This window comes from Anarrhichthys ocellatus, unplaced genomic scaffold (genome assembly GCF_004355925.1).
Source record: "Anarrhichthys ocellatus isolate YVR2014 unplaced genomic scaffold, GSC_Weel_1.0 scaffold107, whole genome shotgun sequence".
Classification (NCBI taxonomy): Eukaryota; Metazoa; Chordata; class Actinopteri; order Perciformes; family Anarhichadidae; genus Anarrhichthys; species Anarrhichthys ocellatus.
The window spans coordinates 102368-115032 of record NW_022280137.1 but is presented as its reverse complement, the minus strand read 5'-3'; the positions used below and the strand labels follow the sequence as shown (position 1 = coordinate 115032).

The following is a 12665-nucleotide window of genomic DNA, read 5'->3' as shown; positions in this document are numbered from 1 at the left end:
ACACACACACACACACACACACACACACACACACACACACACACACAGGGTTAGTTTGAGCTGTTGAAGTTGACCTGAAAATAATTCTATTTTTTTATATTTTTGTCAGAAAAGCCCAGCATGCACCGTCTTGGTTACGTTGTCACTGGCCAGCAGTTGAGCGGTAAATTTGAATATTTATTAATTCAATTCAAAATACTTTCAAATAGTTGTGCCTTAGGATACAATATGAGGCAATCAAGTGTTTACAAAGGTGAGATCAGAATGCCTCTTTATGAAATGAGTAATAACAAACATGTCTTATAATATGCCTGATATACTGTAATGTTATAATGATCTTCAACTAGATGGTGAGAAGCCCACAGAGATCATTCTTCCCAAAGGTAAAAGATTATGGTGAAATAAATAGCAATGCTACAAAAGGTCTTCCCTCTACAGATTTAATACTAACGGCCTCTTATTGACCACAGGGATGATCCTTCACTCTTATGGATCCCGACCTCGGCCAGGTCAGTTCTTAAATGCATACACACAGTTTAATCATTTGAATAGTCCGTTTTGTCAGTCCTTTGACAACTTTATATTTTAATGCACAGGACTGTCTCCCATTCAAGAAGTTGACACTCAAGGTAAGAATTTCTGAACACACACACTTAAACAAATTCAGACCAATTAGTGACTTTGTGTGTTAACATTCTTCAAATGCCTTTTTCAGATGACATAGAAACTCTGCTGGATGGAAATGTTGACCACTGCTATACAGGTAAGACTGCATTTGCATCATAGGCCTACCAAAGTACTTATTATATAGACTGGCTCATTTCAGAATGGTGGAGTGAGCACTAGAATATTTAAGTAAAAGTAGTGATACTTGTACTTGGAAAATAAGTACGTCAGTTAAAATGTAGTAAACATTACTGCGTTACATGACTAGTGGAACAGTGCTGCACCACAAAGCCCTCCAAACCAATAGTAAATTCCATTTCTACATCCTGTGGACTACCGTTTTCAAGCCTCAAGTTTGGCATATCGGCCTTCGCCATCTTGGCTTTTTGCAACCAGATGTGACACGAGACGTGGAATGACAACGCTGTGGCAGCGACCTGTCAATCACAAGGCAGCCCCGCCCTAAAGCATAACCCACTTTATGGTCTATCTGACTCTAAATGGACCATAATTTACTAAATGAACATCATACTGTATTGAAGAAGACTTGAAACTAGACATTGAGACCATGAACTCATGTTTACTGAGGTAATAAATCAAGAGAGAAGTAGGGACTTCTTTTTGCAACCAGAGGAGCACTTCCGCTTTGACTTGAAGGACCTGTATCTGGTCCTAGATTTACTGTTATTTATACTTAATAGTCAGTGTTAATATACCTGAGTTAATCTATTGTACATCAAATGAGCCTCATGCAGACAGTTAAGATCCCCCCCACCCACTCTTCTCACTGTCATCTAACTCCAGTCTGATCATTTTTATTTTTTTTTTCTATCTCGTCCATCTTTAGCAAATCTGCATCATCGCATCCATCCCTCCACCTCCTCCCTCACAGAGGAGCAGACCTGCTGACAGAGGAGCACACAAATGGACTTAAAAGTGCACTGGATGAAAATAAAAATGACTGCTTCAGTTACAACTCGTCATCCTCAGACAGTCTTTGGGCACTTTATTAGAGGGGCTTCTTAATATATTACTAAACTGTCCACACCTAAATAACTGACTTACCTCCCAAATATTTATCATTAGGAACGATTTTATATTCAAAGGCCTTACCCCATCTGGATTTAGCTGAAAGGAGCCGAAACATTACGGCAGAGAGACAACTATTTTTTTTGCTTAATATCTTTCTTGCCCGCATCAATGTACAGTATCTCTAAAAGGGAAGGAGGAGGAGGCCGGGGAAGAAAGACCTGCTGGTTGGAAGCCAAGAGCCAATTTAACACTGGATATGAAATCACAGATGTGCTGTGAGCACCTTGGGATTGCTGCCGAGACTCAACATGTGATCGAAGAAAAGGGAGAAAATAGTAATGTGGAAAATGAATAAGATAACATACCTCTGGGGAGCAAGAAGAGGGTAAATCTATCAAAAACAGTATTACAAGCCTTTATTCAGGAGGGCAAGAGGAAATAAAATGTTTCGGCTCAAGCCTTCTTCAAGGTGTTGGGATTAGGATCTAACAACGGGCATGACATGCCATTTTGTTATCAAAGACATAGTTCAACATTCTGAGGAATACATTTTCCTTCTTGCCAAGAGTTCGATATGAACGTGGTCTTCTCCAATAACTCTCGGCAAAAAAGCGAACAAGGAAAATTTCCCAAAAATGTTGAACTACTGTATACTTGTTAAATGTAGCAGCACAACAAAACATAATTAGAGATGAATTAACATATATTACATCTTCAATGTAAACAATATAACAAGGTAATATTTTGCCATAAAAAAAAAATTGAAGATCGTATTTTTCTGACAAATGAAACCAGAGACTGAAATAAATGGTAGTGTGTCTTTACATAATTTAACATAAAAAAGAAGCACAAATTGTAGTGTATAATCACACTGGCATTTTGTCTCAAACCAGATTAAAGTGTTTCAGCTAAACAACACATTTCACTAGTGTTAAAAAAAACAAAAACAGAGGACCATAAGGAGTGCAAAGAAAGCTCAATATACATTAATGTAGAGGGCCTTCAACACAGACAGTCACTTTTGGTTCAGCTTTGGGACACAATGCAGAAACATCTTTGTTTTGTTGGACAGAATGAGTCACGAAGCAAAATAACAATCAGAGATACACCGTGGAGGAGTCATACATACAACCTGCATGTCGGTCATTTCTACATGCATCCAGTTGTTAAATCTTAAAGATTATATTAAGTATATATATATTTATATATAGAAAACATATTCTGCCTGTCGCTATGGCACTGGATGTAGATTTAAGCACTTCATCTGGAATAATCTGTTCTCCATACTTTTCTGTACAACAATACATTAAGACAAGCGGGTGAGCAGGTAGTGTGCGTGTGTGTGCGCGTCTGTGTGTGTGCGTTATTGCTGCGTCTGTGCTGCTGGTTCTGTGGTGGAGCGACAGTGCTGGCTCTGGATGTGGGAGATCTGCAGGACGGGCAGCAGCAGCTGCAGTGCATTCTCGATGTAGTTGGTACTGTTAGAGCCCTGCAGACAGGAGAGCCATGAGCATCATGAACATCATCATGAACATCATCATCATCATTTTACTGCTTTTATTCTTTTCGATGTTTCTACTGCGTTTATTGCATTTTCCTTTCATTTGTATTTATTTGTTACATCTGTTGTTGTGTTTTATCTGTGAGTCTATTTTACTTTATTTATTTATCTTGCTTTAGTTTAGCCTCACTGTCTGGTTTTCTGATTTGCTTCTGCTTTACTTTGAAAACACTTTGTAAAATATTTATTTATTTATATATATATATATATATATATTTTTTTTTTAAAGGTGCAATTTAAATAAACATATTATTTTTATTACCATCATTTCCTATACGGACATAAAATGATTTAACTTTTTTGAGAACAGGTGAAGGGATTATTTTAAAGGTGTATTTAAAATATACAGAAAGAAATTGAGGTATACTGTAATTGATGGTAGTGGAGGATATTTATCTGAGGCCGACATAACTTCAGAATTTACTCTGAGCATCCTGAATATATTGAACACCTTGTCAAGCACAGTTTCTTAATGTATAAACGTATCATCTTGTGACGGTCTCACCTTATTCCCGTTAACAAATTAAACAGGAATTATCACATTAGATGATGATGATGATTAGTAACGCGGTCCTAGCAGCCATCACACTGCCGCGCCCTTAATTTCATTCATCTTCACTTGATTAAAATCAAGAACATCTGAGGACAAGTCAGTGTGTCTCACCTCTAACAGCACATTGTCTACCAGCGGATTCAACTCCTCTGCTTTCCTCTGGCCCTGTTAGAGAGGGAAGGAGAGAGAGATGAGGGACAGGAAGTAGTACAGTGAGCAAAAAAACTACAAAGACAAACATTTATGAGATGAGGCTGGCAATAGTTTAGATTTTCCTCAGTGGCAACAAATTCGAGGAAAAAAAAACTATGAGTGGCATTTTCCCTCATTACCATGGAAGAGTATGCCGACGCTGAATGAGGGAAAATGCCACTCCGTGAAAACGTGTGGAATTATGTTTTGAAGAGTTTTTGGAATCAAATATTATTTTTATATATTTTTGTGAAAAAAAATAGAATAACCACCAGCCTTATCCTTTATCTCACACACACACACACACACAAACACGCACACACACTCCCTCCCTCCCACCTACCCCAACGAGAAGCAGTGTGTCGGAGAACTTCTTGGCCAAACACTCCACCTCCTTACACATGGCACATGTCAACCTGGAATAGAGATGTACATTTTAGCAAGTCTCTCTCTCTGTCTCTCTGTCTCTCTCTCTGTCTCTCACACACACCTAGTGAGGATGTGAGCCTGGTCTCTGGCTGGTTTCTCCAGGTCCTGGCCGTGGAGGATGAGCTCTGCCACCTTGTGGAGCTGCTCGATGCTGCGAGCGGTCACTTCTGCCAGACTGCCTATTGATGACAGGTAGACAGCCTAGAACACACACACACACACACACACACACACACACACACACACACACATAATCCCTGTATCAAATTCGATAAGTCTGGGACAGCAGTATTGAAAGAATAGAAAAATAATTTTAAAAGTGCTTATTTTAGCCACATCACACAGCTGAGACTAACTCACCTCTACAGATCTGGGGCCGTTCTCTTCCTCCTTCTTCTTCTCGTCCTCCTCTCCTCCCTTCCCTTCTTCCCCCTGCTGCTCCTCCCCATCCTTCTTCTTCTTCATCTCCTCCTTTTCCTTCTCTCCAGGTGAGGCCTCTCCTGCCGGCTGGTCCTGCATGTCCCCGTGAACCGTCTCCGTAGTGACAGGCTGTTCCACCTCGCTCACCCAATCATGGGCCCTCATCCGAGCCTGGAGATGCATAATTACCACCCATCAGCTCGGCGTGGTGAGGGATCGCCGTTCTGATGTATGCTAATCAGATGCGTAACCACGATTATATGCTAATATGGGTTCTATATGTGGGAATTTGAATATGCAGAAGGACTTCAAAAGGTGAGAACTTTTATATTATGTCTAAGACTGCAGCAGGAGAGAGGGGATGTTAAAAATGGCTGTGTGTGTGGACCAAACATCTAATAACGGGAGAAAACTGAGGAATATTCCTCCTGAAGGGGATTTGTTTAGAGTGATTTCAAGTTAAGGTGAGAATTAAGCTCATTATGAGGGTTAGATGATAGATAGATAGATATAAACTTTATTTATCCCCAGGGGGAAATTAGTTTGTAAATTAGTTTGTAGCAGCAGCAATTTACAGAGTAAAATATAACTTATGGAATGCACAATATATACAGTACAATAAAATAACAAAGCAGATATTGAATTTGAAGGAATAGATTAAAAAAAAATACAATAAATAGAATAAAAAATAGAAATGCACAGTATGTACCATGAATAGAGTGGTATTAACTAGTAACTAAACAACCTGGACAGTAGAGCAAGGATCACCATCAACAAGCAACAACTGTGTAGCGTTGTTGTAGTCATGTGAAGGACGATGATCTGGCCCGAGGTGTTTTATTATAAAGTCTTATTGCAGTGGGCAGGAATGTTTTTCTGAATCTGTCCTTGTGACAGCGGAGCTGGATTAGTCTGTTGGAGAAAGTGCTCCTCTGTCCCTGCAGTAGGTGGTGGAGAGGGTGGTCCGGGTTATCCAATATGGACAATAGTTTCTTCAGTGTCCTCCTCTCCACCACCTCTTCCAGATTGTCTTGTTTACAGCCAATGATGGAGCCGGCCTTCTTAACCAGTTTGTTAAGTCTGTTGGTGTCTCCGGCTCCAATGCTGCTCCCCCAGCAGACTACGGCGAAGTACAGTGCACTGGCCACAACAGACCGGTAGAACATCTCCAACATCTTGCTGCACACGTTGAAGGATCGAAGTTTCCTCAAGAAATAGAGTCGTCTCATCCCCTTCTTGTACACAGCGTTGATGTTGGTCTTCCAGTTCAGTCTGCTGTCGATGGAGACACCCAGGTACTTGTACTCCTCTACCATGTCCACATCCTCTCCCAGAACTCTCAGCGGTTGTGGAGCCGTCGTCTTCCCCCTGAAGTCGACCACCATCTCTCTGGTCTTGGCCACGTTCAGACGCAGGTGATTTCTACCGGCCCACTCCACAAAGTCAACCACTACTGCCCTGTACTCCTCCTCCCGTCCGTCCCTTATACACCCGACCACTGCAGAGTCATCAGAGAACTTCTGCAGGTGGCATGACACAGAGTTGTACTGGAAGTCAGTGGTGTACAAGGTGAACAGGAAGGGAGACAGAACAGTTCCCTGCGGGGCTCCAATATCACCGACCACCCCATCAGACAGCACACTGCCCAGTCGGACAAACTGTGGTCTGCCCGTGAGGTAGTCAGTGATCCAGGAGACGGTGGACGCGTTAACCCCCACCACCCGCAGCCTCTCACTCAGCAGCACTGGTTGGATGGTGTTGAATGCACTGGAGAAATCAAAGAAAGTGATTCTCACAGAGCAACCGGATCCGTCCAGGTGCGACTGAGCTCGTTGCAGCAGGTAGATGATGGCGTCGTCCACCCCCACATGCGGATGGTATGCAAATTGCAGAGGGTCCAGTGAGGATTTCACCTGCGGCCGGAGGTGGGCCAAGACCAGCCTCTCCAGCACCTTCATCACATGTGATGTGAGGGCAACTGGTCGGTAGTCATTGAGGCCAGATGGTGTCATCTTCTTAGGTACAGGAACCAGGCACGACGTCTTCCACAGCACCGGGACTTCCTCCTGCTTCAGGCTCAGGTTGAAGAGATGTTGCAGAACATCAGACAGCTGGATGGCGCAGGTCTTCAGGACCCTGGGGCTGATGCCATCAGGTCCCGCAGCCTTGCCTTGGTTGAGTCTCTCCAGCTGTCTTCTCACCTGGCCAGTCGTCACAGAGAGAGGGGGGGGGGGGGGGGTCATTATGTCGGTGGTGGCAGAGCCCTTTGAAGTGGAGGACTCCGAGTCCATGCAGCTCACCAGCGGGGACAGAGGGGGAGGTGTTTGGGAGGTGTGGTGTGTGGAGGAGACAGATGAGGGCTGAGGGCTCTGAGCTAAACCTATTGAAGAAAGAGTTTAGCTCGTTGGCCCTCTCCAGGGAGCCCCCTGGTTGTCTGCCTCCAACCTTGAAGCCGGTGATCTGCTTCATCCCTGTCCACACCTCCTTCACATTGTTCTGCTGGAGTTTGGCCTCCAGCTTCCTCCTGTAGGTGTCCTTGCACTCCCTGAGCTTTATCTTCAGGTCACGCTGGACTGTCCTGATCTCCTCCTTGTCCCCAGACCTGAAAGCTGCTTTCTTCTTGTTAAGAAGAGCTTTCAGGTCACTGGTGATCCAAGGTTTATTGTTGGGGAAGCAGTGTACTGACCGGGATGATACAGTCCGTCATGCTGTTGAGGTCCTCCCCATGTGGTCCACAAAGCACATCCCAATCCGTAGACTCAAAGCAGTCCTGCAGGGCGTCAATAGCCTCCTGAGACCACCTCCTCACAGACCTGGTGGTCACAGGCAGCCTCTGCACCAGAGGAACATACCTGGGTGTCAACAGGATCAAGTTGTGATCTGCCAAGCGGGGGTAGGGCAGTAGCACTGTATGCATCCTTAGCATTAGCATACAGTAGGTCCAGAGTTTTATTGTTCCTTGTGGGGCAGTCAACATACTGGTGGAAAGTTGGCAGGGCTCTATCCAGAGTGGTGTGGTTGAAGTCTCCAGTAATAGCCAAAAACGCACCAGGATGTTGACTCAGCAGTCCAGACACAGTGGAGTGGATGGTGTCCACTGCTTTCTCTGCGTCAGCTGATGGCAGGACGTACACAGCCACAACAATGGCGGACGCGAACTCCCTCGGCAAATAATATGTTATTGCTTTCCTGCTATTTAAATAAAGAAAGGACTAAGCTATGAAAAAGAATAAACCAACCAAATTCTAATCCATATGGGGAGCATGATTACAATCTGTGAGTACATAAAATCATGGAGGTTTAACAGGTAATCTGAATTCAGGACAATAATGCCAGATCTCACTCTGCACTATTGTTCCATTTGGTCGAGGATAGAGAGGTGAACTGAAGAATTATGTTCATTAATGCTTCATGTAACACAAGTTTTTTTTTGTTTTTGTTTGTTTGTTTAGAAGAAAACTCCACACTTGATTTGTCTCATCAAACTGCTGAGTCACACTATGAAGGGACTGACTTCATGGTTCGTGTGCAGAAAAGGAACGATTACCAGCGACCAATAAATCTTTAGATGTGCACATGAGAATGTGAAAATCAAAACCCTGAACCAATCCTTTGGGGGAAATGTTTAAAACATGTCTGTGCTGCTGGTGAAGAAACCTCAGAGTTTCCCTGCTGCTTTTAGGATTCTTTTGTTTTTTTTATGTGACTCACCTTGTTGAGTTTGTCCGGCGTCGCGGCAAGGTGAAGCTCAAACAGCAGCTCAGTGAGAACGCTCACAAACTCCTCGCCGTCGGTGGCTGGCACGGAAACACACAAACGCACAAACACAAACATTTGTCATGTCAGGGTACTCCTCTTTGCACAGCAGCATGTGTTAGAGCCATAGATGCATAAACTGTGGGATGAGAGCAGATTTGTACCACGTGCAATGATTCCCCCCCCCCATGCTGAGATCAAAGAGAATATTCTTGTTTTTTTTTGCGCCAGATTAATTCAAACTCCTGTACATAAATCACAATTAGATCTCAATGTGTACGGCACACATGCAGCTTTTATGTCTTTATCTAGTAGTATCTGTCGGTTTTCAATCTGTGATGTGAACGTGTCGGCGGCCCCTGAACCCCGACACCGGATCAGGCACCAGGTGGGAACCCTCCGCGTCGCTGTGACGTCGCCCGAGGGCGCCTGTCGCACAGCTGAAGTTTACAAGCAGTCTTTAAAATATCAAGCGACAAGCGACTGGTGAGGTAGGATAAAAATATAAAAAATAAAAAAAAATACTTGGCATTGCATGACATCCTCTCAACACTGAATTTCACTTTGCCAGAACACGTTCTACTTTAAACAAGAGATGGCGGCGATGGATCGGGGAACAAAACGCCTCCAACGCCGGCTCCTGTGAGGTTCCACGGTTTTCTTGGCTTTTGCAAATAAGAAAACTCATTTCTGCATGTTGACATTGAATCAGATAATATCATTTGAATATTCTTTTTTTGTGAGAAACTGACCCAAAGTAATTGTTTGAACGGTTTTAAACCCCCTTTAAAAGCCAGTGCTGACACCCAGAAACTGAATCCCGACTGGCTGCAGGGGCTGCTGCTCTGTTCCTGACCTTTGACATTGTTGGATGCGAGGAAGCCCTACAGGCTTGGATTTCTAGTCTCCTCCTCTGGGTAGCCAGGGGGCACGCACGCTTCAGATGGCGCTCAGACATTTTATTCTCATTATTTCTGGTTCACTCATTTAGTTGCAAAAATAACCATTATTTCATCAACTCTGTTTAAACATTTTTAGCATGTTTGCTATGAAATATAAATAAATATGTTGTTTTGACATGTTGGTGGGAGGACAATGCAGTTTTTCTAAGTGAAGCGATTCAGCCCCCTCCCCACCCCAAAAATGTTCCTTACAGGCCCACCTTTAGTTTTGGGGGATGGTTTGTTTTTTTCTGCTGATAAAAAGAGCGGTAGTCAGTGTGCAAACAGCACAATTTACAGTTCTCTTGTGTCTCGCTGTTTGCTACGGCCTCCAGGTTCCTGTGTACTGTTCATCCTAATAAATTGCAGCTTCTTGCATTAAAAGGGGTAGTCCAGCAATTTAGTATTGTACCACCATGCATTTGGGGGACTTGTGAGGCACAGATTTTCAAAAACAAAGCAGCAGATGCCAAAATATCCAGACTTTCAGTCTTTAGTATTGGTCAAACTAAAAAAAATTAAATAATGAATGCTACACTTCCCATAAGGCAACTCAATAATGTCATTTGTTAAGACCATCCCCTCTTGATAAACGTGTGCTTCTTTCAATCTCCTCATGACTAGTAAACTGATCTTCACGACCCATAAAAGGGTGCAGTGGGTTGGATTTGGCGCCATCTAACGGTGAGGTTGCAGATTGCAACCAACTGAAACTTCTCCCCAGTGCCAAGCGTGTAGGAGGACTACGGTGGCCCTATCTAGAGCCAGTGTTTGGTTTGTCCATTCTGGGCTACTGTAGAAACATGGCGGCATGAATGCACCAAGAAGTCTCTGCTCACAGCTGAAGTAGCATGTGATTAGAACATTACTTGGATTTAAAGCAAAAATAAACATTTGTTGTGATGGATAGTGCTGAGCAAGTTCGCTTGAACAAGGACTGGCAGCTTGGAAGGTAGAAAAAAATGTTCAAAAACTCTTCACACGCTTTGGAAAATGGTTGGATGAAATGCAAGCCCTGATATGGAACGTAAAAGGATATGAACTCAAAGACTGAATGTAAAAATTCAACCAAAGTGAAACATCAGTTCTCTTCCTGACCATCTGATCTGATGTTAGAGCTGCCTGAGTTTGTGAATAAGGCCATCTGATCCTGGGTCAGTGCTCAGGGACCGCCTCTACCTCCAGCAGGTCCGGCGGCTGGTTGGGGTCACTCACATAAGGGGGTAGAACAGTGTAAGTGGGAACTTAGATCACCGTTATCCTTCGTCTGTCCTCCTTCGTCTACTTTTTCCTCTTCCTCTCGCTTGATGAAGATGTCCTTGATGACAATTAGCTCCTTCTTCACCTCATCCTGCTCCTCTTCCACCAGGGAGGAGAGGAAGGCTTGGACCTAGGAGCAGATGTAGAGTATTAGACTCTCAAAAGGCAGTTTCTGAAAATATTGCTCACACTTTGTGTGCCTCACCTTGGCCTCGCTCTCATTGGACAGGATCTCCAGGGCCTCAAGGTGCGGCAAGCCCTGGTAGTCGTCAAACAGAATGCTGTAGTGAGCAGCGGGTGCGCTGATTGGCTGGTTGCCCAGACAGGCCCGCTCTTTCTCTTTAGCTTCCCTTAACATCTGAGAAATCACAGTGAAGCCTTCATATAACACCGCTGCAGAGCAGTCGCTTCAGAGAAGTGACACAATGTGGATTTCCACTGAAAAATCACCGAATTATTCCATCCACACAAGATTGACATTATTTATCTGATAGCACGAGACGTATTGGATTCCTGTGTGTGTATGTCAGTGTGAGCTCTGACAGTGTGTCCACATGCCTGACTCAGCGATGCCGTCTTCTGCATCAGGGTCTTGGTCTTTCTGAAACCCGGGTCAGTCTCAGCAAGAACAATCATGGTCTTCTTTCCAATGAACTCCAAGGCGTCTAAACCGCCGCTGATCACTGACTTACCCTGAAGGGACACACAGAGGGAGAGACAGAGACAGGGAATTATTCAAAAATAATACTTATGGTCAATGAAAATTATAATATGTCTAAATTTTGACTTACCAGGATAAAGTGATTAGACACTGAGGCAAAGATCATCCCATGAAATGATGACATACTCTTAATAAACATTATGGGATGGTAAAAATAGATATTTAAAACATTTTTTGGACTAATTTGAAATTATGACATCTAACAATTTATATTTATGAGATGTTATCATAACATATCTTCTGACAATTTTTAATAACCACAGTGACTATGTTGTGTTGCTAGTAGCATCCCCTGCTGGCGCAGTACAGCAGGGGATGCAGCGCACATAACAATATTGTCGAGGATCATTTATACACTCCCCAGCAGACTATGGAGATCCAGTTTTGCAGGTTGAATTTGAAGAAATTGATACAAAAATTGTAAAAAAGAGGAATAATAATAGCAATAATAATAGTGATCAGCATTCTGCCAGCAGCGGTTGGTTGCTAGTTGGTTGTTACTTCTAATGTTTTTGTCACATCTGTGACCGACCATCTTAGAGAGATATCTTTTACCAGTGAAAAGACAGACTCAATGGGAAGCCTTAAAGAAATAATGAATGATCTGAATAGAAGAATACTGTGGGCAACTCAAAATATGAAGATACCAAGTCATAATTTTGACCAAGTCAAAATATTAGTAAAAAGTTATGTCACTGAAGACTGAAAATGATGATTTTTTATTTTCTTATTCTAAATTAGTATTATGATACACTACGTCAATTTTTGGACTTTTTGTTTTGTTTTATCCAATGCTTTTCATATATTTTCATTTTTACAACGCCACCTTTACTGTACAATAGGCATGTTTAGCTCGCTGCATAGCTATGAACCTACATGCACATTTAGGGCAGAAGAAGACAGAGAGAAAAGGCAGAATGTATCTTAGAAAGTCAAACTCTTTAAACATTTGAATCAGTAGGTCATAAGCTACAACTGTCCTTATCCCAAAACAAGGCAGAAAACCTGCATCAACCAAGCAGGTTTGTATTGGAAATCAGTGAGTTTATCTTCACTGGCAGTTTTCCTCACATGATTCTTTTTAGCTTGTGTGTGTGTGTGTGTGTGTGTGTGTGTGTGTGTGTGTGTGTGTGT

The 12665-nt window shown here is 42.9% G+C and overlaps 2 protein-coding genes across 6 annotated transcripts in view; one reads left to right on the top strand and one right to left on the bottom strand.

Annotated features, from left to right (window-relative positions):
- The window catches only part of LOC116399263 (uncharacterized), a 7345-nt gene extending 4505 nt beyond the window's left edge, over window positions 1–2840 (top strand). The window contains exons 5-10 of the mRNA XM_031876278.1: window positions 110–163; window positions 348–383; window positions 471–509; window positions 597–629; window positions 716–763; window positions 1514–2840. Of these exons, the coding sequence (XP_031732138.1) occupies window positions 110–163; window positions 348–383; window positions 471–509; window positions 597–629; window positions 716–763; window positions 1514–1575 (272 nt within the window). The 3' untranslated portion in view covers window positions 1576–2840. The remainder of the gene's footprint in view (window positions 1–109; window positions 164–347; window positions 384–470; window positions 510–596; window positions 630–715; window positions 764–1513) is intronic.
- Window positions 2098–12665, bottom strand: part of fam114a1 (family with sequence similarity 114 member A1) — a 13959-nt gene continuing 3391 nt past the window's right edge. For 4 of the 5 annotated variants that reach the window (XM_031876274.1, XM_031876273.1, XM_031876275.1 and 1 more), the window contains 9 exons: window positions 11369–11503; window positions 11016–11168; window positions 10766–10940; window positions 8565–8650; window positions 4794–5024; window positions 4495–4634; window positions 4348–4420; window positions 3924–3977; window positions 2098–3187 (listed from right to left, as the gene is read on the bottom strand). In XM_031876274.1, coding sequence (XP_031732134.1) covers window positions 3062–3187; window positions 3924–3977; window positions 4348–4420; window positions 4495–4634; window positions 4794–5024; window positions 8565–8650; window positions 10766–10940; window positions 11016–11168; window positions 11369–11503 — 1173 coding nt within the window. In that variant the 3' untranslated portion in view covers window positions 2098–3061. The remainder of the gene's footprint in view (window positions 3188–3923; window positions 3978–4347; window positions 4421–4494; window positions 4635–4793; window positions 5025–8564; window positions 8651–10765; window positions 10941–11015; window positions 11169–11368; window positions 11504–12665) is intronic. The other variant, XM_031876272.1, reaches the window with a different exon arrangement.